This window comes from Salmo salar, chromosome ssa23 (assembly GCF_905237065.1).
Source record: "Salmo salar chromosome ssa23, Ssal_v3.1, whole genome shotgun sequence".
NCBI classification, from domain to species: domain Eukaryota; kingdom Metazoa; phylum Chordata; class Actinopteri; order Salmoniformes; family Salmonidae; genus Salmo; species Salmo salar.
This window is the reverse complement of record NC_059464.1, coordinates 51,302,711-51,327,401: the sequence shown is the minus strand read 5'-3', so window position 1 is coordinate 51,327,401 and position 24,691 is coordinate 51,302,711. Positions and strand designations below refer to the sequence as shown.

Genomic DNA, 24,691 nt, shown 5'->3' with positions numbered 1-24,691 from the left:
TAAGTATAGATCTACTGATCTACATATCATTATATCTACTGATCGACAAATCATACTAATATATCTGCTGATCTGCACATCATTATGTCTAGTGATCTACATATCATTCTAATATATCTACTGATCTACATATCATTATATCTACTGATCTACATATCATTATATCTACTGCTCTACATATCATTATATCTACTGATCTACATATCATTCTAATATATCTACTGCTCTACATATCATTATATCTACTGATCTACATATCATTCTAATATATCTACTGCTCTACATATCATTATATCTACTGATCTACATATCATTATATCTACTGATCTACATATCATTCTAATATATCTACTGATCTACATATCATTATATCTACTGATCTACATATCATTCTATATCTACTGATCTACATATCATTCTAATATATCTACTGATCTACATATCATTCTAATATATCTACTGATCTACATATCATTCTATCTACTGATCTACATATCATTATATCTACTGATCTACATATCATTATATCTACTGATCTACATATCATTCTAATATATCTACTGATCTACATATCATTATATCTACTGATCTACATATCATTCTAATATATCTACTGATCTACATATCATTATATCTACTGATCTACATATCATTATATCTACTGATCTACATATCATTATATCTACTGATCTACATATCATTATATCTACTGATCTACATATCATTATATCTACTGATCTACATATCATTCTAATATATCTACTGCTCTACATATCATTATATCTACTGATCTACATATCATTATATCTACTGCTCTACATATCATTATATCTACTGATCTACATATCATTATATCTACTGATCTACATATCATTATATCTACTGATCTACATATCATTCTAATATATCTACTGATCTACATATCATTCTAATATATCTACTGATCTACATATCATTCTAATATATCTACTGATCTACATATCATTCTTGATATATCATTTTACTACAGTACTTACAGCTGTTTTGTTACATACACATGTTACTACAGTGTTTTGTCATTATTCTATCTGGAATAAACCCAGATTTGTTATGGCAATGAGTTTATATTTCTGGAATAAACCCAGATTTGTTATGGCAATGAGTTTATATTTCTGGAATAAACCCAGATTTGTTATGGCAATGAGTTCATTTTTCTGGAATAAACCCAGATTTGTTATGGCAATGAGTTCATATTTCTGGAATAAACCCAGATTTGTTATGGCAATGAGTTCATATTTCTGGAATAAACCCAGATTTGTTATGGCAATGAGTTCATATTTCTGGAATAAACCCAGATTTGTTATGGCAATGAGTTCATATTTCTGGAATAAACCCAGATTTGTTATGGCAATGAGTTCATATTTCTGGAATAAACCCAGATTTGATATGGCAATGAGTTCATATTTCTGCTCTGCTCTTTTTACGGTCTAATATTTCTAGTGAATGCAGGAAATGATTGTGGTTGTATGGAGGTCCGTGGGTAGCTGGACCATCCTGTTAATTCATGAATTACGCCCGATTCATATTTAGACAGTGACAGCTCATTAATGACTGAGACACCGCCTGTCTGTCTGTCTGTCTGTCTGTCTGTATTTCTGTCAGGTTTATATATTGTGTTATCACACCCTCTAAGACCAAAAGGGAAAAACACTTCCTAAGAGAAACATTTCCCGACAGGGTGCAGCTGTCATATTAACCGAGTTTATACAACTATGTCCGATCAGCAGACAACGATTTTTTTTTTTTTTTAAACATTCGTTTTAAATGAGAGACAACACCTGTCTCCTATTCGTCTGTTAACTCTATTCACCAATCAGCAATCAGCTGACTGTTAGACAGTGGCACCCAGGAGAAAAAAAACACTTCCTGTTGTAACTTTCCTGAGAGAAACATTTGCAACAGAGTGGTGTTGTAATGTAGTGCTAATTCATTTAGATAAATGATATCTGAAATGTGGGAATGTGTTGGTCCCCTAGAATGTAGTCACAGATGATGCTTCCAGATTAGCAGTGGATATTGTGTAGTCTTAACGTGCTGTATACTCCACTTGTCCTAAAGGGTAACAAAAAAAATAATGGCCCGCCTGCACTAAACCCCTTAAAATAAAGCAGCTTAATTGAATTTTAATTAATTTTATGAATTAATTTTAAACCTCAAATGTATTTTGCATGAAGAAACAACCTGTCATTCATCGAAAACTTTGTGAATATCTGAGTTTTCCTCTCTTCACAGTGCAGAAAGACTGCATTTAAATCAGTGGACACCACTCGTTTTTATTACAACACACCTGTCAATAGTTGTTCTCTTTACTAAAGTAGAGGTTTATTATTATTATTATTATTATTATTTGTTGTTATTATTGCTAAATGTACTGCATAGGTAAAAACATATTCTTTTTAGCAAGAGAGAGCACTTGTATAGCCTCCGAAAGTAGCAGAAATGTTCAGAAAGTAGTTTTGAATGCATTTTATTGAAGGGAAACAATACTAGTCTTCTCCCATTCTACGTGATATATTCTGTACAATGAGGAATTCAACTACAAAAAAAATATAAAAAGTGTGGAAGACTTTCAGTGGCGTCGTGGCACGAAAAAAAATAAAAATAAAAATAAATAAATAAATAAATCGCCCTTCCACTCTCTGTGGTCACTAAAGATCCCATGGTACTTATCGTAAGAGTAGGGGTGTTAACCCCTGGTGTCCTGGCTCTCTGTGGTCACTAAAGATCCCATGGTACTTATCGTAAGAGTAGGGGTGTTAACCCCTGGTGTCCTGGCTCTCTGTGGCCACTAAAGATCCCATGGTACTTATCGTAAGAGTAGGGGTGTTAACCCCTGGTGTCCTGGCTCTCTGTGGTCACTAAAGATCCCATGGTACTTATCGTAAGAGTAGGGGTGTTAACCCCTGGTGTCCTGACTCTCTGTGGTCACTAAAGATCCCATGGTACTTATCGTAAGAGTAGGGGTGTTAACCCCTGGTTTCCTGACTCTCTGTGGTCACTAAAGATCCCATGGTACTTATCGTAAGAGTAGGGGTGTTAACCCCTGGTGTCCTGGCTCTCTGTGGTCACTAAAGATCCCATGGTACTTATCGTAAGAGTAGGGGTGTTAACCCCTGGTGTCCTGGCTCTCTGTGGTCACTAAAGATCCCATGGTACTTATCGTAAGAGTAGGGGTGTTAACCCCTGGTGTCCTGACTCTCTGTGGTCACTAAAGATCCCATGGTACTTATCGTAATAGTAGGGGTGTTAACCCCTGGTGTCCTGGCTCTCTGTGGTCACTAAAGATCCCATGGTACTTATCGTAAGAGTAGGGGTGTTAACCCCTGGTGTCCTGACTCTCTGTGGTCACTAAAGATCCCATGGTACTTATCGTAAGAGTAGGGGTGTTAACCCCTGGTGTCCTGACTCTCTGTGGTCACTAAAGATCCCATGGTACTTATCGTAAGAGTAGGGGTGTTAACCCCTGGTGTCCTGACTCTCTGTGGTCACTAAAGATCCCATGGTACTTATCGTAAGAGTAGGGGTGTTAACCCCTGGTGTCCTGACTCTCTGTGGTCACTAAAGATCCCATGGTACTTATCGTAAGAGTAGGGGTGTTAACCCCTGGTGTCCTGGCTCTCTGTGGTCACTAAAGATCCCATGGTACTTATCGTAAGAGTAGGGGTGTTAACCCCTGGTGTCCTGACTCTCTGTGGTCACTAAAGATCCCATGGTACTTATCGTAAGAGTAGGGGTGTTAACCCCTGGTGTCCTGACTCTCTGTGGTCACTAAAGATCCCATGGTACTTATCGTAAGAGTAGGGGTGTTAACCCCTGGTGTCCTGACTCTCTGTGGTCACTAAAGATCCCATGGTACTTATCGTAATAGTAGGGGTGTTAACCCCTGGTGTCCTGACTCTCTGTGGTCACTAAAGATCCCATGGTACTTATCGTAAGAGTAGGGGTGTTAACCCCTGGTGTCCTGACTCTCTGTGGTCACTAAAGATCCCATGGTACTTATCGTAATAGTAGGGGTGTTAACCCCTGGTGTCCTGACTCTCTGTGGTCACTAAAGATCCCATGGTACTTATTGTAAGAGTAGGGGTGTTAACCCCTGGTGTCCTGGCTCTCTGTGGTCACTAAAGATCCCATGGTACTTATCGTAAGAGTAGGGGTGTTAACCCCTGGTTTCCTGACTCTCTGTAGTCACTAAAGATCCCATGGTACTTATCGTAAGAGTAGGGGTGTTAACCCCTGGTGTCCTGACTCTCTGTGGTCACTAAAGATCCCATGGTACTTATCGTAATAGTAGGGGTGTTAACCCCTGGTGTCCTGGCTCTCTGTGGTCACTAAAGATCCCATGGTACTTATCGTAAGAGTAGGGGTGTTAACCCCTGGTGTCCTCACTCTCTGTGGTCACTAAAGATCCCATGGTACTTATCGTAAGAGTAGGGGTGTTAACCCCTGGTGTCCTCACTCTCTGTGGTCACTAAAGATCCCATGGTACTTATCGTAAGAGTAGGGGTGTTAACCCCTGGTGTCCTGACTCTCTGTGGTCACTAAAGATCCCATGGTACTTATCGTAAGAGTAGGGGTGTTAACCCCTGGTGTCCTGACTCTCTGTGGTCACTAAAGATCCCATGGTACTTATCGTAATAGTAGGGGTGTTAACCCCTGGTGTCCTGGCTCTCTGTGGTCACTAAAGATCCCATGGTACTTATCGTAAGAGTAGGGGTGTTAACCCCTGGTGTCCTGGCTCTCTGTGGTCACTAAAGATCCCATGGTACTTATCGTAAGAGTAGGGGTGTTAACCCCTGGTGTCCTGACTCTCTGTGGTCACTAAAGATCCCATGGTACTTATCGTAATAGTAGGGGTGTTAACCCCTGGTGTCCTGACTCTCTGTGGTCACTAAAGATCCCATGGTACTTATCGTAAGAGTAGGGGTGTTAACCCCTGGTGTCCTGACTCTCTGTGGTCACTAAAGATCCCATGGTACTTATCGTAATAGTAGGGGTGTTAACCCCTGGTGTCCTGGCTCTCTGTGGTCACTAAAGATCCCATGGTACTTATCGTAAGAGTAGGGGTGTTAACCCCTGGTGTCCTGGCTCTCTGTGGTCACTAAAGATCCCATGGTACTTATCGTAAGAGTAGGGGTGTTAACCCCTGGTGTCCTGACTCTCTGTGGTCACTAAAGATCCCATGGTACTTATCGTAAGAGTAGGGGTGTTAACCCCTGGTGTCCTGACTCTCTGTGGTCACTAAAGATCCCATGGTACTTATCGTAAGAGTAGGGGTGTTAACCCCTGGTGTCCTGACTCTCTGTGGTCACTAAAGATCCCATGGTACTTATCGTAATAGTAGGGGTGTTAACCCCTGGTGTCCTGACTCTCTGTGGTCACTAAAGATCCCATGGTACTTATCGTAAGAGTAGGGGTGTTAACCCCTGGTGTCCTGACTCTCTGTGGTCACTAAAGATCCCATGGTACTTATCGTAAGAGTAGGGGTGTTAACCCCTGGTGTCCTGGCTCTCTGTGGTCACTAAAGATCCCATGGTACTTATCGTAAGAGTAGGGGTGTTAACCCCTGGTGTCCTGACTCTCTGTGGTCACTAAAGATCCCATGGTACTTATCGTAAGAGTAGGGGTGTTAACCCCTGGTGTCCTGACTCTCTGTGGTCACTAAAGATCCCATGGTACTTATCGTAAGAGTAGGGGTGTTAACCCCTGGTGTCCTGACTCTCTGTGGTCACTAAAGATCCCATGGTACTTATCGTAAGAGTAGGGGTGTTAACCCCTGGTGTCCTGACTCTCTGTGGTCACTAAAGATCCCATGGTACTTATCGTAAGAGTAGGGGTGTTAACCCCTGGTGTCCTGACTCTCTGTGGTCACTAAAGATCCCATGGTACTTATCGTAATAGTAGGGGTGTTAACCCCTGGTGTCCTGACTCTCTGTGGTCACTAAAGATCCCATGGTACTTATCGTAATAGTAGGGGTGTTAACCCCTGGTGTCCTGACTCTCTGTGGTCACTAAAGATCCCATGGTACTTATCGTTAGAGTAGGGGTGTTAACCCCTGGTGTCCTGACTCTCTGTGGTCACTAAAGATCCCATGGTACTTATCGTAAGAGTAGGGGTGTTAACCCCTGGTGTCCTGACTCTCTGTGGTCACTAAAGATCCCATGGTACTTATCGTAAGAGTAGGGGTGTTAACCCCTGGTGTCCTGACTCTCTGTGGTCACTAAAGATCCCATGGTACTTATCGTAAGAGTAGGGGTGTTAACCCCCGGTGTCCTGGCTAAATTCCCAATCTGGACCTCATACCATCACAGCCACCTAATCATCCCCAGTTTCCAATTAGCTCATTCATCCCCCCCTCCTCTCCCCTGTAACTATTCCCCAGGTCGTTGCTGTAAATGAGAATGTGTTTCTCAGTCAAACTTACCTGGTAAAATAACGATAAAATAAAATAAAAAGATCAGCATCCCTATGTAGGCACGCAGGTCAATCTCACCCATCCTTTTCCAGTTGTCTCCATATTTACAGAAACTGTCATAGTCCGTGTATGTAGGTGGCAGGGAAGTCAGGCGCAGGAGAAAACAGAGCGCTTTAAAAAAATGGAATATTTATTTCCAAAAACCAACGTAGAAAAGAATCCGGGTAAAACAATAAACCCGTCGCACACCGATATAGAAACAACACGTACATCACAAACAAACAATCACCGACAGAGAAATGAGGTGAATCAGAGGGTTAAATACACAACATGTAATTACTGGGATATGAAACAGGTGTGTAAAGAGACCAGACAAAACCAATGGAAAATGAAAAACTGATCAATGGTGGCTAGAAGGCCGGTGACGTCGAACGCCGAACACCACCCGAACAAGGAGAGGGACCGACTTCAGTAGAAGTCGTGACAGAAACCCTCCACATTTGGTGTGATGATGGACATGTAGAACGTTGAGGTGACGTCCTGGACAACTGCGTGTCTTGTTGGCCCCTGGGGTCATCCTTACGACCTGCTGTGCTGCCATCCTGCCCTGGGGTCATCCTTACGACCTGCCGTGCTGCCATCCTGCCCTGGGGTCATCCTTACGACCTGCTGTGCTGCCATCCTGCCCTGGGGTCATCCTTACGACCTGCTGTGCTGCCATCCTGCCCTGGGGTCATCCTTACGACCTGCCGTGCTGCCATCCTGCCCTGGGGTCATCCTTACGACCTGCTGTGCTGCCATCCTGCCCTGGGGTCATCCTTACGACCTGTTGTGCTGCCATCCTGCCCTGGGGTCATCCTTACGACCTGCTGTGCTGCCATCCTGCCCTGGGGTCATCCTTACGACCTGCTGTGCTGCCATCCTGACCTGGTTCTCATATGGTGACGAGGACCATGTTATTTTGCGCTGTTCTTTGACAAAAAAATGTCTCTCCTTTTATCTCGGGGTATTTCTTCTTCGTCTGAAGATTGTGATGCATCGTGCTCTGGGTTGTAATTCTGATCTACGACCTGTTGGGAACTGAAACGTGAACTCATGGCTTCAGCAAAGAGAGAACTGGGGGGACTGTCATCTGCAGCACCTTTATAGCCCCTGACTGCATTCCCCATTAGTAAACAACGCTTTCAAGACATGTTTATTTCATCTGAAATTCTGTTTATTTCGTCTGAAATTTTGTCTGAAATTCTGTTTATTTTGTCTGTGAACTTGAGTCATGTGTGTGTGTGTGTGTGTGTGTGTGTGTGTGTGTGTGTGTGTGTGTGTGTGTGTGTGTGTGTGCGTGCGTGCGTGTGTGTGTGTCTATGTGGTTTTTGTGGTGTGTAAATGATTTTATAACTGCCAGGTCAAAAAGGACCCTAAGACAATCTGGTGGTGTACAACTTTCATGGAAATATGAACCAAGGAGATGTTTCACCTTTTCTAATGTTCGGGAAAAATCATCACATTTCAAGTTGAAAAAATATATAATTTAGAGGGTTTTCTCTGCATAATGGCAGGTCATGTTTTACCCTTAAGACAACGAGGATCATTTAGATACCTCCGCAAGTTCATAACTCAACTTGTAAATCATGTTTGGTAAGTAAATCAACGCAGGTTAACCCAGAGGATGGGGTCTGTAATGCAGCCTGGTGGTGGTTAACCCAGAGGATGGGGTCTGTAATGCAGCCTGGTGGTGGTTAACCCAGAGGATGGGGTCTGTAATGCAGCCTGGTGGTGGTTAACCCAGAGGATGGGGTCTGTAATGCAGCCTGGTGGTGGTTAACCCAGAGGATGGGGTCTGTAATGCAGCCTGGTGGTGGTTAACCCAGAGGATGGGGTCTGTAATGCAGCCTGGTGGTGGTTAACCCAGAGGATGGGGTCTGTAATGCAGCCTGGTGGTGGTTAACCCAGAGGATGGGGTCTGTAATGCAGCCTGGTGGTGGTTAACCCAGAGGATGGGGTCTGTAATGCAGCCTGGTGGTGGTTAACCCAGAGGATGGGGTCTGTAATGCAGCCTGGTGGTGGTTAACCCAGAGGATGGGGTCTGTAATGCAGCCTGGTGGTGGTTAACCCAGAGGATGGGGTCTTTAATCACTTCACTTACAGTCAAACCGTGATGAACCCTCCCACCTCATGTCCCTCTGTAGTCCCCTCTCCCTGTTCCCCATGTCCCTCTGTAGTCCCCTCTCCCTGTTCCTCATGTCCCTCTGTAGTCCCCTCTCCCTGTTCCCCATGTCCCTCTGTAGTCCCCTCTCCCTGTTCCCCATGTCCCTCTGTAGTCCCCTCTCCCTGTTCCCTGTTCCTCATGTCCCTCTGTAGTCCCCTCTCCCTGTTCCTCATGTCCCTCTGTAGTCCCCTCTCCCTGTTCCCTCCATGTCCCTCTGTAGTCCCCTCTCCCTGTTCCCCATGTCCCTCTGTAGTCCCCTCTCCCTGTTCCCCATGTCCCTCTGTAGTCCCCTCTCCCTCTCCCTGTTCCTCATGTCCCTCTGTAGTCCCCTCTCCCTGTTCCTCATGTCCCTCTGTAGTCCCCTCTCCCTGTTCCTCATGTCCCTCTGTAGTCCCCTCTCCCTGTTCCCCATGTCCCTCTGTAGTCCCCTCTCCCTGTTCCCTCTCATGTCCCTCTGTAGTCCCCTCTCCCTGTTCCCCATGTCCCTCTGTAGTCCCCTCTCCCTGTTCCCCATGTCCCTCTGTAGTCCCCTCTCCCTGTTCCTCATGTCCCTCTGTAGTCCCCTCTCCCTGTTCCCCATGTCCCTCTGTAGTCCCCTCTCCCTGTTCCCCATGTCCCTCTGTAGTCCCCTCTCCCTGTTCCCCATGTCCCTCTGTAGTCCCCTCTCCCTGTTCCCCATGTCCCTCTGTAGTCCCCTCTCCCTGTTCCTCATGTCCCTCTGTAGTCCCCTCTCCCTGTTCCCCATGTCCCTCTGTAGTCCCCTCTCCCTGTTCCCCATGTCCCTCTGTAGTCCCCTCTCCCTCTCCCTGTTCCTCATGTCCCTCTGTAGTCCCCTCTCCCTGTTCCTCATGTCCCTCTGTAGTCCCCTCTCCCTGTTCCCCATGTCCCTCTGTAGTCCCCTCTCCCTGTTCCCCATGTCCCTCTGTAGTCCCCTCTCCCTGTTCCCCATGTCCCTCTGTAGTCCCCTCTCCCTGTTCCCCATGTCCCTCTGTAGTCCCCTCTCCCTGTTCCCTGTTCCCCATGTCCCTCTGTAGTCCCCTCTCCCTGTTCCCCATGTCCCTCTGTAGTCCCCTCTCCCTGTTCCCTGTTCCCCATGTCCCTCTGTAGTCCCCTCTCCCTGTTCCTCATGTCCCTCTGTAGTCCCCTCTCCCTGTTCCTCATGTCCCTCTGTAGTCCCCTCTCCCTGTTCCCCCATGTCCCTCTGTAGTCCCCTCTCCCTGTTCCCCATGTCCCTCTGTAGTCCCCTCTCCCTGTTCCCCATGTCCCTCTGTAGTCCCCTCTCCCTGTTCCTCATGTCCCTCTGTAGTCCCCTCTCCCTGTTCCCTGTTCCCCATGTCCCTCTGTAGTCCCCTCTCCCTGTTCCCCATGTCCCTCTGTAGTCCCCTCTCCCTGTTCCCCATGTCCCTCTGTAGTCCCCTCTCCCTGTTCCCCATGTCCCTCTGTAGTCCCCTCTCCCTGTTCCCCATGTCCCTCTGTAGTCCCCTCTCCCTGTTCCCCATGTCCCTCTGTAGTCCCCTCTCCCTGTTCCCCATGTCCCTCTGTAGTCCCCTCTCCCTGTTCCCCATGTCCCTCTGTAGTCCCCTCTCCCTGTTCCCCATGTCCCTCTGTAGTCCCCTCTCCCTGTTCCCCATGTCCCTCTGTAGTCCCCTCTCCCTGTTCCCCATGTCCCTCTGTAGTCCCCTCTCCCTGTTCCCCATGTCCCTCTGTAGTCCCCTCTCCCTGTTCCCCTATGTCCCTCTGTAGTCCCCTCTCCCTGTTCCCTGCTCTCAGTAGCTGAATACCTGCAGGGCTAGCAGCATCATCTGCTGACTGTTACAGCTGCTTTGTCATACCGACAACACTGCTCCTCCCGGCGATTTGTGATGGTGACATAGTGGTTTTGACTACTCATCCAGGCCAATGTGATGGTGATTGGTGACCATCGAATATACAAGGATAACATGATGATGACAAAGGAGATTTCACTGTCCTGGGGTCATCTCTCCCCTCTCTCTCTCTCTCTCTCTCTCTCTGTCTCTCTCTGTCTCTCTCTCTCTCTGTCTCTCTCTTCTCTCTCTCTCTGTGTCTCTCTCTCTCTCTCTCTCTCTCTGTCTCTCTGTCTCTCTCTCTCTCTGTCTCTCTCTCTCTCTGTCTCTCTGTCTGTCTCTCTCTCTCTCTCTCCTCTCCTCTCTCTCTCTCTCTCTCTCTATGTCTCTCTGTCTCTGTCTCTCTCTCTCTCTCTCTCTCTCTCTCTCTCTCTCTCTCTCTCTCTCTCTGTCTCTCTCTTTGTCTCTCTGTTCTCTGTCTCTCTCTGTCTCTCTCTCTCGTGTGCACGCGGTGTGTAATAAAGGGCTGTCGAGCCAGTTGATTGCTGTTTGTTTCTGACAATAGGAACAGCCCATTAGATGTGCAGGGCTCAGTGTTGTCCATGGCTGTCGATAGCAGACTGGTCGTTCTTTTGTCATCAATACGAATATATATACAAAAATATGACAAAATACAATATGGGTAGGTACCTGGCAAAGGATAGGAGACAGCTCATTAGATGTCAGACTGAATATAGAGGGTTTAACACAGAGGCTGAGTGGTAGACTGAGAGGTTTTAACACAGAGGCTGAGTGGTAGACTGAATATAGAGGGTTTAACACAGAGGCTGAGTGGTAGACTGAGAGGTTTTAACACAGAGGCTGAGTGGTAGACTGAGAGGTTTAACACAGAGGCTGAGTGGTAGACTGAATATAGAGGGTTTAACACAGAGGCTGAGTGGTAGACTGAGAGGTTTAACACAGAGGCTGAGTGGTAGACTGAATATAGAGGGTTTAAACACAGAGGCTGAGTGGTAGACTGAATCTAGAGGGTTTAACACAGAGGCTGAGTGGTAGACTGAATCTAGAGGGTTTAAACACAGAGGCTGAGTGGTAGACTGAATATAGAGGGTTTAAACACAGAGGCTGAGTGGTAGACTGAATATAGAGGGTTTAAACACAGAGGCTGAGTGGTAGACTGAATATAGAGGTTTAAACACAGAGGCTGAGTGGTAGACTGAATCTAGAGGGTTTAAACACAGAGGCTGAGTGGTAGACTGAATCTAGAGGGTTTAAACACAGAGGCTGAGTGGTAGACTGAATCTAGAGGTTTAAACACAGAGGCTGAGTGGTAGACTGAATATAGAGGTTTAAACACAGAGGCTGAGTGGTAGACTGAGAGGTTTTAACACAGAGGCTGAGTGGTAGACTGAATCTAGAGGGTTTAAACACAGAGGCTGAGTGGTAGACTGAATATAGAGGTTTAAACACAGAGGCTGAGTGGTAGACTGAATCTAGAGGGTTTAACACAGAGGCTGAGTGGTAGACTGAATCTAGAGGTTTAAACACAGAGGCTGAGTGGTAGACTGAGAGGTTTTAACACAGAGGCTGAGTGGTAGACTGAGAGGTTTTAAACACAGAGGCTGAGCGGTAGACTGAATATAGAGGTTTTAAACACAGAGGCTGAGTGGTAGACTGAATCTAGAGGGTTTAAACACAGAGGCTGAGTGGTAGACTGAATCTAGAGGGTTTAAACACAGAGGCTGAGTGGTAGACTGAATCTAGAGGGTTTAAACACAGAGGCTGAGTGGTAGACTGAATCTAGAGGGTTTTAACACAGAGGCTGAGTGGTAGACTGAGAGGTTTAAACACAGAGGCTGAGTGGTAGACTGAATATAGAGGTTTAAACACAGAGGCTGAGCGGTAGACTGAATCTAGAGGGTTTAAACACAGAGGCTGAGTGGTAGACTGAATCTAGAGGTTTTAACACAGAGGCTGAGTGGTAGACTGAATCTAGAGGGTTTAAACACAGAGGCTGAGCGGTAGACTGAGAGGTTTAAACACAGAGGCTGAGTGGTAGACTGAATATAGAGGTTTAACACAGAGGCTGAGTGGTAGACTGAATATAGAGGTTTAACACAGAGGCTGAGTGGTAGACTGAATCTAGAGGGTTTAACACAGAGGCTGAGTGGTAGACTGAATATAGAGGTTTAACACAGAGGCTGAGTGGTAGACTGAGAGGTTTAAACACAGAGGCTGAGTGGTAGACTGAATCTAGAGGGTTTAAACACAGAGGCTGAGTGGTAGACTGAATATAGAGGTTTAAACACAGAGGCTGAGTGGTAGACTGAGAGGTTTAAACACAGAGGCTGAGTGGTAGACTGAATCTAGAGGGTTTAAACACAGAGGCTGAGCGGTAGACTGAGAGGTTTTAACACAGAGGCTGAGTGGTAGACTGAATCTAGAGGGTTTAAACACAGAGGCTGAGTGGTAGACAGAGGTTTTAACACAGAGGCTGAGTGGTAGACTGAGAGGTTTTAACACAGAGGCTGAGTGGTAGACTGAATCTAGAGGTTTTAACACAGAGGCTGAGTGGTAGACTGAGAGGTTTAAACACAGAGGCTGAGTGGTAGACTGAATCTAGAGGGGTTTAAACACAGAGGCTGAGTGGTAGACTGAATCTAGAGGTTTTAACACAGAGGCTGAGTGGTAGACTGACTCTAGAGGTTTAACACAGAGGCTGAGGGGTAGACTGAGAGGTTTAAACACAGACGCTGAGTGGTAGACTGAATATAGAGGTTTAACACAGAGGCTGAGTGGTAGACTGAATATAGAGGTTTAACACAGAGGCTGAGTGGTAGACTGAATATAGAGGTTTAAACACAGAGGCTGACTGGTAGACTGAGAGGTTTTAACACAGAGGCTGAGTGGTAGACTGAATCTAGAGGTTTAAACACAGAGGCTGAGTGGTAGACTGAGAGGTTTTAACACAGAGGCTGAGTGGTAGACTGAATATAGAGGGTTTTAACACAGAGGCTGAGTGGTAGACTGAATCTAGAGGGTTTAAACACAGAGGCTGAGTGGTAGACTGAATCTAGAGGGTTTAAACACAGAGGCTGAGTGGTAGACTGAGAGGTTTTAACACAGAGGCTGAGTGGTAGACTGAGAGGTTTTAACACAGAGGCTGAGTGGTAGACTGAGAGGTTTAAACACAGAGGCTGAGTGGTAGACTGAATCTAGAGGTTTAAACACAGAGGCTGAGTGGTAGACTGAATATAGAGGTTTAAACACAGAGGCTGACTGGTAGACTGAGAGGTTTTAACACAGAGGCTGAGTGGTAGACTGAATATAGAGGGTTTAAACACAGAGGCTGAGTGGTAGACTGAGAGGTTTAAACACAGAGGCTGAGTGGTAGACTGAATCTAGAGGTTTAACACAGAGGCTGAGTGGTAGACTGAATATAGAGGTTTAAACACAGAGGCTGAGTGGTAGACTGAATCTAGAGGGTTTAAACACAGAGGCTGAGTGGTAGACTGAATATAGAGGTTTAAACACAGAGGCTGAGTGGTAGACTGAATCTAGAGGGTTTTAACACAGAGGCTGAGTGGTAGACTGAATATAGAGGTTTAAACACAGAGGCTGAGTGGTAGACTGATGAGGGTTTAAACACAGAGGCTGAGTGGTAGACTGAATCTAGAGGGTTTAAACACAGAGGCTGAGTGGTAGACTGAATATAGAGGTTTAAACACAGAGGCTGAGTGGTAGACTGAGAGGTTTAAACACAGAGGCTGAGTGGTAGACTGAATCTAGAGGGTTTAAACACAGAGGCTGAGCGGTAGACTGAGAGGTTTTAACACAGAGGCTGAGTGGTAGACTGAATCTAGAGGGTTTAAACACAGAGGCTGAGTGGTAGACAGAGGTTTTAACACAGAGGCTGAGTGGTAGACTGAGAGGTTTTAACACAGAGGCTGAGTGGTAGACTGAATCTAGAGGTTTTAACACAGAGGCTGAGTGGTAGACTGAGAGGTTTAAACACAGAGGCTGAGTGGTAGACTGAATCTAGAGGGTTTAAACACAGAGGCTGAGTGGTAGACTGAATCTAGAGGTTTTAACACAGAGGCTGAGTGGTAGACTGAATCTAGAGGTTTAACACAGAGGCTGAGTGGTAGACTGAGAGGTTTAAACACAGACGCTGAGTGGTAGACTGAATATAGAGGTTTAACACAGAGGCTGAGTGGTAGACTGAATATAGAGGTTTAACACAGAGGCTGAGTGGTAGACTGAATCTAGAGGTTTAAACACAGAGGCTGACTGGTAGACTGATGAGGTTTTAACACAGAGGCTGAGTGGTAGACTGAATCTAGAGGTTTAAACACAGAGGCTGAGTGGTAGACTGATTGAGGTTTTAACACAGAGGCTGAGTGGTAGACTGAATATAGAGGGTTTTAACACAGAGGCTGAGTGGTAGACTGAATCTAGAGGGTTTAAACACAGAGGCTGAGTGGTAGACTGAATCTAGAGGGTTTAAACACAGAGGCTGAGTGGTAGACTGAGAGGTTTTAACACAGAGGCTGAGTGGTAGACTGAGAGGTTTTAACACAGAGGCTGAGTGGTAGACTGAGAGGTTTAAACACAGAGGCTGAGTGGTAGACTGAATCTAGAGGTTTAAACACAGAGGCTGAGTGGTAGACTGAATATAGAGGTTTAAACACAGAGGCTGACTGGTAGACTGAGAGGTTTTAACACAGAGGCTGAGTGGTAGACTGAATCTAGAGGGTTTAAACACAGAGGCTGAGTGGTAGACTGAGAGGTTTAAACACAGAGGCTGAGTGGTAGACTGAATCTAGAGGGTTTAACACAGAGGCTGAGTGGTAGACTGAATATAGAGGTTTAAACACAGAGGCTGAGTGGTAGACTGAATCTAGAGGGTTTAAACACAGAGGCTGAGTGGTAGACTGAATATAGAGGTTTAAACACAGAGGCTGAGTGGTAGACTGAATCTAGAGGGTTTTAACACAGAGGCTGAGTGGTTGACTGAGAGGTTTAAACACAGAGGCTGAGTGGTAGACTGAGAGGTTTAAACACAGAGGCTGAGTGGTAGACTGAATCTAGAGGGTTTAAACACAGAGGCTGAGTGGTAGACTGAATCTAGAGGGTTTAAACACAGAGGCTGAGTGGTAGACTGAATCTAGAGGGTTTAACACAGAGGCTGAGTGGTAGACTGAATCTAGAGGGTTTTAACACAGAGGCTGAGTGGTTGACTGAGAGGTTTAAACACAGAGGCTGAGTGGTAGACTGAATCTAGAGGGTTTAACACAGAGGCTGAGTGGTAGACTGAATCTAGAGGGTTTAAACACAGAGGCTGAGTGGTAGACTGAATCTAGAGGTTTAAACACAGAGGCTGAGTGGTAGACTGAATCTAGAGGGTTTAAACACAGAGGCTGAGTGGTAGACTGAATCTATAGGGTTTTAACACAGAGGCTGAGTGGTAGACTGAATCTAGAGGGTTTAAACATAGAGGCTGAGTGGTAGACTGAGAGGTTTAAACACAGAGGCTGAGCGGTAGACTGAATCTAGAGGTTTTAACACAGAGGCTGAGGGGTAGACTGAATATAGAGGGTTTAAACACAGAAGCTGAGTGGTAGACTGAATCTAGAGGGTTTAAACACAGAGGCTGAGCGGTAGACTGAATCTAGAGGGTTTAAACACAGAGGCTGAGTGGTAGACTGAGAGGTTTAAACACAGAGGCTGAGTGGTAGACTGAGAGGTTTAAACACAGAGGCTGAGTGGTAGACTGAGAGGTTTAAACACAGAGGCTGAGTGGTAGACTGAATCTAGAGGTTTAAACACAGAGGCTGAGTGGTAGACTGAATATAGAGGGTTGCTCATTCCGTTCACCCTCTCCAGTGGTCGACGTCACTGCCCTTCCAGGCGTCACTGAACTGGATCATCACCACCAACCCAGACTGTCTTACTTACTGACTTTGTTGTCCCCATGGGGAAATTATCTTGCCGTGTCATGTACACATTTAAAGTGGCGTTTAAATACAAAACAAAATACAATACAACTTTCATAACAGTTACAGTACATACCAACATTAGCCTGCTGGCCTTACTGGGTCGATAGGAACATTAGCCTGCTAGCCTTACTGGGTGGATAGGAACATTAGCCTGCTGGCCTTACTGGGTGGATAGGAACATTAGCCTGCTGGCCTTACTGGGTGGATAGGAACATTAGCCTGCTGGCCTTACTGGGTGGATAGGAACATTAGCCTGCTGGCCTTACAGGGTGGATAGGAACATTAGCCTGTTAGCCTTACTGGGTGGATAGGAACATTAGCCTGTTAGCCTTACTGGGTGGATAGGAACATTAGCCTGCTCCTTAGAGAGAGAGAGTGGATAGGAACATTAGCCTGTTAGCCTTACTGGGTCTATAGGAACATTAGCCTGTTAGCCTTACTGGGTCTATAGGAACATTAGCCTGTTAGCCTTACTGGGTGGATAGGAACATTAGCCTGCTAGCCTTACTGGGTCTATAGGAACATTAGCCTGTTAGCCTTACTGGGTGGATAGGAACATTAGCCTGTTAGCCTTACTGCGTGGATAGGAACATTAGCCTGTTAGCCTTACTGGGTGGATAGGAACATTAGCCTGCTGGCCTTACTGGGTGGATAGGAACATTAGCCTGTTAGCCTTACTGAGACGATAGGAACATTAGCCTGCTAGCCTTACTGGGTGGATAGGAACATTAGCCTGCTAGCCTTACTGGGTGGATAGGAACATTAGCCTGCTAGCCTTACTGGGTGGATAGGAACATTAGCCTGCTAGCCTTACTGGGTGGATAGGAACATTAGCCTGTTAGCCTTACTGGGTGGATAGGAACATTAGCCTGCTGGCCTTACTGGGTGGATAGGAACATTAGCCTGCTGGCCTTACTGGGTGGATAGGAACATTAGCCTGTTAGCCTTACTGGGTGGATAGGAACATTAGCCTGCTGGCCTTACTGGGTGGATAGGAACATTAGCCTGTTAGCCTTACTGGGTCGATAGGAACATTAGCCTGTTAGCCTTACTGGGTCGATAGGAACATTAGCCTGCTAGCCTTACTGGGTCGATAGGAACATTAGCCTGTTAGCCTTACTGGGTGGATAGGAACATTAGCCTGCTGGCCTTACTGGGTGGATAGGAACATTAGCCTGCTGGCCTTACTGGGTGGATAGGAACATTAGCCTGCTGGCCTTACTGGGTGGATAGGAACATTAGCCTGTTAGCCTTACTGGGTGGATAGGAACATTAGCCTGCTGGCCTTACTGGGTCGATAGGAACATTAGCCTGCTGGCCTTACTGGGTGGATAGGAACATTAGCCTGCTGGCCTTACTGGGTGGATAGGAACATTAGCCTGTTAGCCTTACTGGGTGGATAGGAACATTAGCCTGTTAGCCTTACTGGGTGTATAGGAACATTAGCCTGCTGGCCTTACTGGGTGGATAGGAACATTAGCCTGCTGGCCTTACTGGGTGGATAGGAACATTAGCCTGTTAGCCTTACTGGGTGGATAGGAACATTAGCCTGTTAGCCTTACTGGGTCTATAGGAACATTAGCCTGCTGGCCTTACTGGGTGGATAGGAACATTAGCCTGCTGGCCTTACTGGGTGGATAGGAACATTAGCCTGTTAGCCTTACTGGGTGGATAGGAACATTAGCCTGTTGGCCTTACTGGGTGGATAGGAACATTAGCCTGTTAGCCTTACTGGGTGGATAGGAACATTAGCCTGTTAGCCTTACTGGGTCTATAGGAACATTAGCCTGTTAGCCTTACTGGGTGGATAGGAACATTAGCCTGTTAGCAGAGAGATGGATAGGAACATTAGCCTGCTAGCCTTACTGGGTGGATAGGAACATTAGCCTGTTGGCCTTACTGGGTCTATAGGAACATTAGCCTGCTGGCCTTACTGGGTCTATAGGAACATTAGCCTGCTGGCCTTACTGGGTCTATAGGAACATTAGCCTGCTGGCCTTACTGGGTCGATAGGAACATTAGCCTGCTGGCCTTACTGGGTGGATAGGAACATTAGCCTGTTAGCCTTACTGGGTGGATAGGAACATTAGCCTGTTAGCCTTACTGGGTGTATAGGAACATTAGCCTGTTGGCCTTACTGGGTGGATAGGAACATTAGCCTGCTGGCCTTACTGGGTGGATAGGAACATTAGCCTGCTGGCTCATGTTCATGACGTACGCTATTTTGGGTAGTGAAATAAAAACAGAGAGTGGCAGTGGTGTGGAGAGGGGGGCAATGTGAATAGTCTAGGTAGCCATTTGATTAGATGTTCATGAGTCTTATGGCTTGGGAGTAGAAGTTGTTTAGAAGCCTCTTGGACCTAGACTTGGTGCTCTGGTACCGCTTGCCGTGCGGTAGCAGAGAGAACAGTCTGTGACTGGGGTGGCTGGAGTCTTTGACAATTTTTAGGGCCTTCCTCTGACACCGCCTGGTATAGAGGTCCTGGATGGCAGGAAGCTTGGCCCCAGTGATGTACTGGGCCGTACGCACTACCCTCTGTAGTGCCTTGCGGTCAGAGGCTGAGCAGTTGCCGTACCAGGCAGTGATGCAACCAGTCAGGATGCTCTCGATGGTGCAGCTGTAGAACTTTTTGAGGATCTGAGGACCCATACATTTTTTACATTTTTACATTTTAGTCATTTAGCAGACGCTCTTATCCAAATGCATACATTTCATACATTTTTTTTTTTTTTTTGTGCTGGCCCCCGTGGGAATCGAACCCTCAACCCTGGCGTTGCAAACACCATGCTCTACCAACTGAGCTACAGGGAAGGCCGTACCAAATCTTTTCAGTCTCCTGAGGGGGAATAGGTTTTGTCGTGCCCTCTTCACGACTGTTATGGTGTGCTTGGAGCATGTTAGTTTGTTGGTGATGTGGACGCCAAGGAACTTGAAGCTCTCAACCCGCTTCACTACAGCCCCGTCGATGAGTATGGGGGCGTGCTCGGTCCTCCTTTTCCTGTAGTCCACAATCATCTCCTTTGTCTTGATCACGTTGAGGGAGAGGTTGTTGTCCTGGCACCACACGTACACTAAGTGTATGTTATGTAGTAAGCTGTTAGTCGCCCATGTGCCTCACCCTAATAATTTGGTCCCTTTCCTCCATCATAACTTAGCCTACTGTTCTGACCTGATGGTGCACATGTAGCCTATAGCCTGTTTTAGATAAATGCAATCATTGAATATTGTAAGAGCTTTCATTGTCTGCTTATATGCCCCCTTTATTTATCATACGGTTCTGATTTGGTGTACAGGAGAATACTGTAAGAACGGCTCATTTTCTGAATTCTGTCGCTGTACATTTCAAAAGTGGTGAACAAATAGTTATATTGACTACGTCCGTCCTAGCTCGCTCATTAATGTCTTAATTGAAATTACAGATTGCCTCTTATCCGCTCGTCGTCCCTCTTATGCCATAGTTTGTACATCTCAATTGTCAATAGAAACCACATTTGTTTAACCAAGTCAGCCATATCAGCTATGTTTTTTAAAAAGGCAGTAAATGAGGCTGAATGAACTGTTTTACTGCCAGATGAGGTTCCTCTGATAGCCAGGTGTATCAGTGGTAAGGATTCACTCCATGAATCTGCTCTGCCCTTCAGTCAGCTTTATGTAGAGGCCCTAACAGCTTTATGTAGAGGCCCTAACAGCTCTATGTAGAGGCCCTAACAGCTTTATGTAGAGGCCCTAACAGCTTTATGTAGAGGCCCTAACAGCTTTATGTAGAGGCCCTAACAGCTTTACGTAGAGGCCCTAACAGCTTTATGTAGAGACCCTAACAGCTTTATGTGGAGGCCCTAACAGCTTTATGTAGAGGCCCTAACAGCTTTATGTAGAGGCCCTAACAGCTTTATGTAGAGGCCCTAACAGCTTTATGTAGAGGCCCTAACAGCTTTATGTAGAGGCCCTAACAGCTTTATGTAGAGGCCCTAACAGCTTTATGTAGAGGCCCTAACAGCTTTATGTAGAGGCCCTAACAGCTTAATGTAGAGGCCCTAACAGCTTTAGAGGCCCTAACAGCTTTAGGCCCTAACAGCTTTATGTAGAGGCCCTAACAGCTTTATGTAGAGGCCCTAACAGCTTTATGTAGAGGCCCTAACAGCTTTATGTAGAGGCCCTAACAGCTTTATGTAGAGGCCCTAACAGCTTTATGTAGAGGCCCTAACAGCTTTATGTAGAGGCCCTAACAGCTTTATGGAGGCCTATGTAGAGGCCCTAACAGCTTTATGTAGAGGCCCTAACAGCTTTATGTAGAGGCCCTAACAGCTTTATGTAGAGGCCCTAACAGCTTTATGTAGAGGCCCTAACAGCTTTATGTAGAGGCCCTAACAGCTTAATGTAGAGGCCCTAACAGCTTTATGTAGAGGCCCTAACAGCTTTATGTGAGGCCCTAACAGCTTTATGTAGAGGCCCTAACAGCTTTATGTAGAGGCCCTAACAGCTTTATGTAGAGGCCCTAACAGCTTTATGTAGAGGCCCTAACAGCTTTAGGCCCTAACAGCTTTATGTAGAGGCCCTAACAGCTTTATGTAGAGGCCCTAACAGCTTTATGGAGGCCCTAACAGCTTTATGTAGAGGCCCTAACAGCTTTATGTAGAGGCCCTAACAGCTTTATGTAGAGGCCCTAACAGCTTTATGTAGAGGCCCTAACAGCTTTATGTAGAGGCCCTAACAGCTTTATGTAGAGGCCCTAACAGCTTTATGTAGAGGCCCTAACAGCTTTATGTAGAGGCCCTAACAGCTTTATGTAGAGACCCTAACAGCTTAATGTAGAGACCCTAACAGCTTTATGTAGAGGCCCTAACAGCTTTATGGGCACTGTTTGTTACCGTTATAGTCCAATGAATGTATTGTTTAGTGTTGCATTGGGTAGTGGCTTTGCTGGCATGCATCCCACCCCCAAAAAAATGCTTTTGTTTGTTTGGCTCCTTGTTTTTAGTGATTAAATAGCCTTCCATAGCATAGCTGGATCGCTACGAGGGTTTAGACATGGAATTAATGAAATGGTTAGACTTACCCCTTTTTATGGAAGTAGTACATTTGTTTCTAATTTGTCTCTGAAGGTGAGTCAGTCAGCAGAACTACCAGTCTGTCGGACTTCAAATCAAGTTTTTCGTTCCTTAGCTGAAATATCTCAGGAAGTTCAGGCGGGAACCATGGGTTGGCTCTATCTTTCATTCGTCATCTCTTTGGTTGGAGCTTGGTTATCAGGTTTATTTGTCAGTATGAGATAAATCCGAGTTGATTTAGCAGGATTCTTTACGTTCAAACGAGTGGGCTCAGAAATCAGTTGGACGAAGTTCAGAGCAATGCAATGCTGATCTAAGACAATCAGATGAGGGTGCAGGAGAGCAGAGAATTGTGAACAGGTGCACACTTTATTACGGCAGGAGAGAGATTACAGACGGACGCAGCCGCGTCAAAAAAAAACCTCCAGCCAACAAGGCAAAGTGTAAAGCGCGCAAAAACAGTCACAAAACATCAACTGTATAACAATACCAACAGGCTTCGGGAAATAACATGGAAAAAAACGCACGCAAGCCTGGAGCGTTACAAAACACGTAACACACAAACAATTTCACACAAAGACATGAGGGGGAACAGAGGAATAAATACATACAGTGTGATTGGGGAATGAAACCAGGTGTGCAGGGAACAAGACAAAAAAAATGGAAAATGAAAAAAATGGATCGGCGGCGGTGGCTAGAAAGCCGGTGACGTCGACCGCAGAACGCCGGCCGAACGAGGAGATGAGCCGACTTCTGGCCGAAGTCGTGACAGAGGGAGTAAACCAATGGAGATTCAGATCCTCCAGTATCACGAGTTGATGTTATGAGTGGAGCTAAGTAGATCAGAGACAGTATTGATTTCTCCTGCTGTGGTGGAAGGAGGGAGATCCCTGCAACATAGAAATTAACATTCTGGGAAATCACATTTATAACTAACTAGTAGCTCAAATTGCTTGGGAAGTGAGACATTGAGAGATTGGGCCGCCTTAAAGTTGTGTTTCACATAAATATCTACACCACATTCTTTGGCCTATCACATGTGTAAACATTGTAATCATGAAGTGCAATGGAATTATCGTCAACAGAGCTTTTAACCATGTTTCAGAGCACACTGAAATGTTGGGATTTGTATCACGGATCCAAATGTCCAACATGCCCATCTTGGGCCCCCCGGTCCCAGTCCCGGTCCTGGCCCTTGTCTCTGCCCCTGTCTCTGCCCTTGTCCCAGCCCCTGGCCCCTGTCCTGGTCACCAGAGATATCTCCTGGGCTGTGATGTCACCTGAGATACCTCCTGGGCTGTGATGTCACCTGAGATACCTCTTGGGTTGTGATGTCACCGAGATATCTCTTGGTTGTGATGTCACCAGAGATACCTCCTGGGCTGTGATGTCACCTGAGATACCTCTTGGGTTGTGATGTCACCTGAGATATCTCTTGGGTTGTGATGTCACCAGAGATACCTCCTGGGCTGTGATGTCACCTGAGATTCCTCCTGGGCTGTGATGTCACCAGAGGTACCTCCTGGGTTGTGATGTCACCAGAGATACCTCCTGGGCTGTGATGTCACCTGAGATACCTCCTGGGCTGTGATGTCACCAGAGATACCTCCTGGGTTGTGATGTCACCTGAGATTCCTCCTGGGTTGTGATGTCACCAGAGGTACCTCCTGGGTTGTGATGTCACCAGAGGTACCTCCTGGGCTGTGATGTCACCTGAGATACCTCCTGGGCTGTGATGTCACCTGATGAAACAGTTTGCGTCATGTAGGGAGGGAATTGCCTTATTAAGGGACAAATAAAGTTGTATTGATTTAAATTGGTCAAATTTATATTGATTAAACTATTCTCTTCTCTAGGACGAGATGGAGAGCACCACTGGTCCAAGGTGTTCTGTTTTATACTGCTTCACTGTGTTATATTGTATTATATACTATAATATTGTTCTATGTTATTTAGGTCCCGACGGTGAGCATCATTGGTCCAAGCACTACCCGTTCTGTGGCGGAACATTCCAGTCACCCATAGACATCCAGACCCAGCTGATGAGGTTTGACCCCACGCTACGGCCAATCGAGCTCCAGAACTACAACCTCTCAGCCAATGAGCAGCTGACCCTCGGGAACAATGGACACTCGAGTGAGTAAAGCAATCCCTTCAGGGTGGTAGGATGCTGTCTTCTTTACAGGCTTTAGATGGCTTGCATGTTGTGGGTACCTGCTGCGACCGAGCAGGCTGATCCTGGTGCCAGGGTCACGTATGACATCGGTAGTGTACTTAAAACGCTCTCTTCTTCTTAGTGACCTAATTTCTGGGTCCGTTTGAGGAAAATTACGGATTTGTCCTATGACTGGATCGACCACAGCCGTCTTCCATAATCACATTATCCGACAACAATCCCCAGTGTTATTTTTTTGGGGAAATCTTTGTAAACATCCTCTTCGATAGAATAACTCTTAAAACAACCTTCTGAAAATATAACACAACGCTTCCACCACACGGATAAAATTCTTCATTTTACACAACTTGCGCTTTCCTGTATGTTTGCTAAACCCCAACTGCTGTTTAGCGATGACGCAGACACCTGCCACTGTCCGGACCTGTATCATTATGGGATGTAGGGACGTGTGAGAGCAGTGTCAAGACAAGTCTCAAACATACTGACCACTCACACTGACATCGCCGTTTAGCCAACAGCATAGAAACCCCTTTTAGACATGCTAACACAATCCCCTCTCTGGTCCAGGCACCTTTATTGGTCGATGATAGGTGGTGAAACAGTGGCCTAAGGCCTTTATTGGTCGATGATAGGTGGTGAAACAGTGGCCTAAGGCCTTTATTGGTCGATGATAGGTGGTGAAACAGTGGCCTAAGGCCTTTATTGGTCGATGATAGGTGGTGAAACAGTGGCCTAAGGCCTTTATTGGTCGATGATAGGTGGTGAAACAGTGGCCCAAGGCCTTTATTGGTCGATGATAGGTGGTGAAACAGTGGCCTAAGGCCTTTGTTGGTCGATGATAGGTGGTGAAACAGTGATCTAAGGCCTTTATTGGTCGATGATAGGTGGTGAAACAGTGATCTAAGGCTGGTCCGGCTTCTGCAGCCGAATGATGATGAGTGCAGAATAGAGCTGTATCTCTGATGACACCCTATCTCCTACATAGTGCCATTCCATGCCTACAT

At 46.1% G+C, this 24,691-nt stretch overlaps 1 protein-coding gene across 1 annotated transcript in view; it reads left to right on the top strand.

Moving 5' to 3' along the window:
- The window catches only part of ca12 (carbonic anhydrase XII), a 50,902-nt gene that overhangs the window by 5,753 nt on the left and 20,458 nt on the right, over positions 1 to 24,691 (top strand). Inside the window, 1 exon segment of the mRNA XM_045706209.1 lies at positions 23,468 to 23,647. Within this exon segment, the coding sequence (XP_045562165.1) occupies positions 23,468 to 23,647 (180 nt within the window).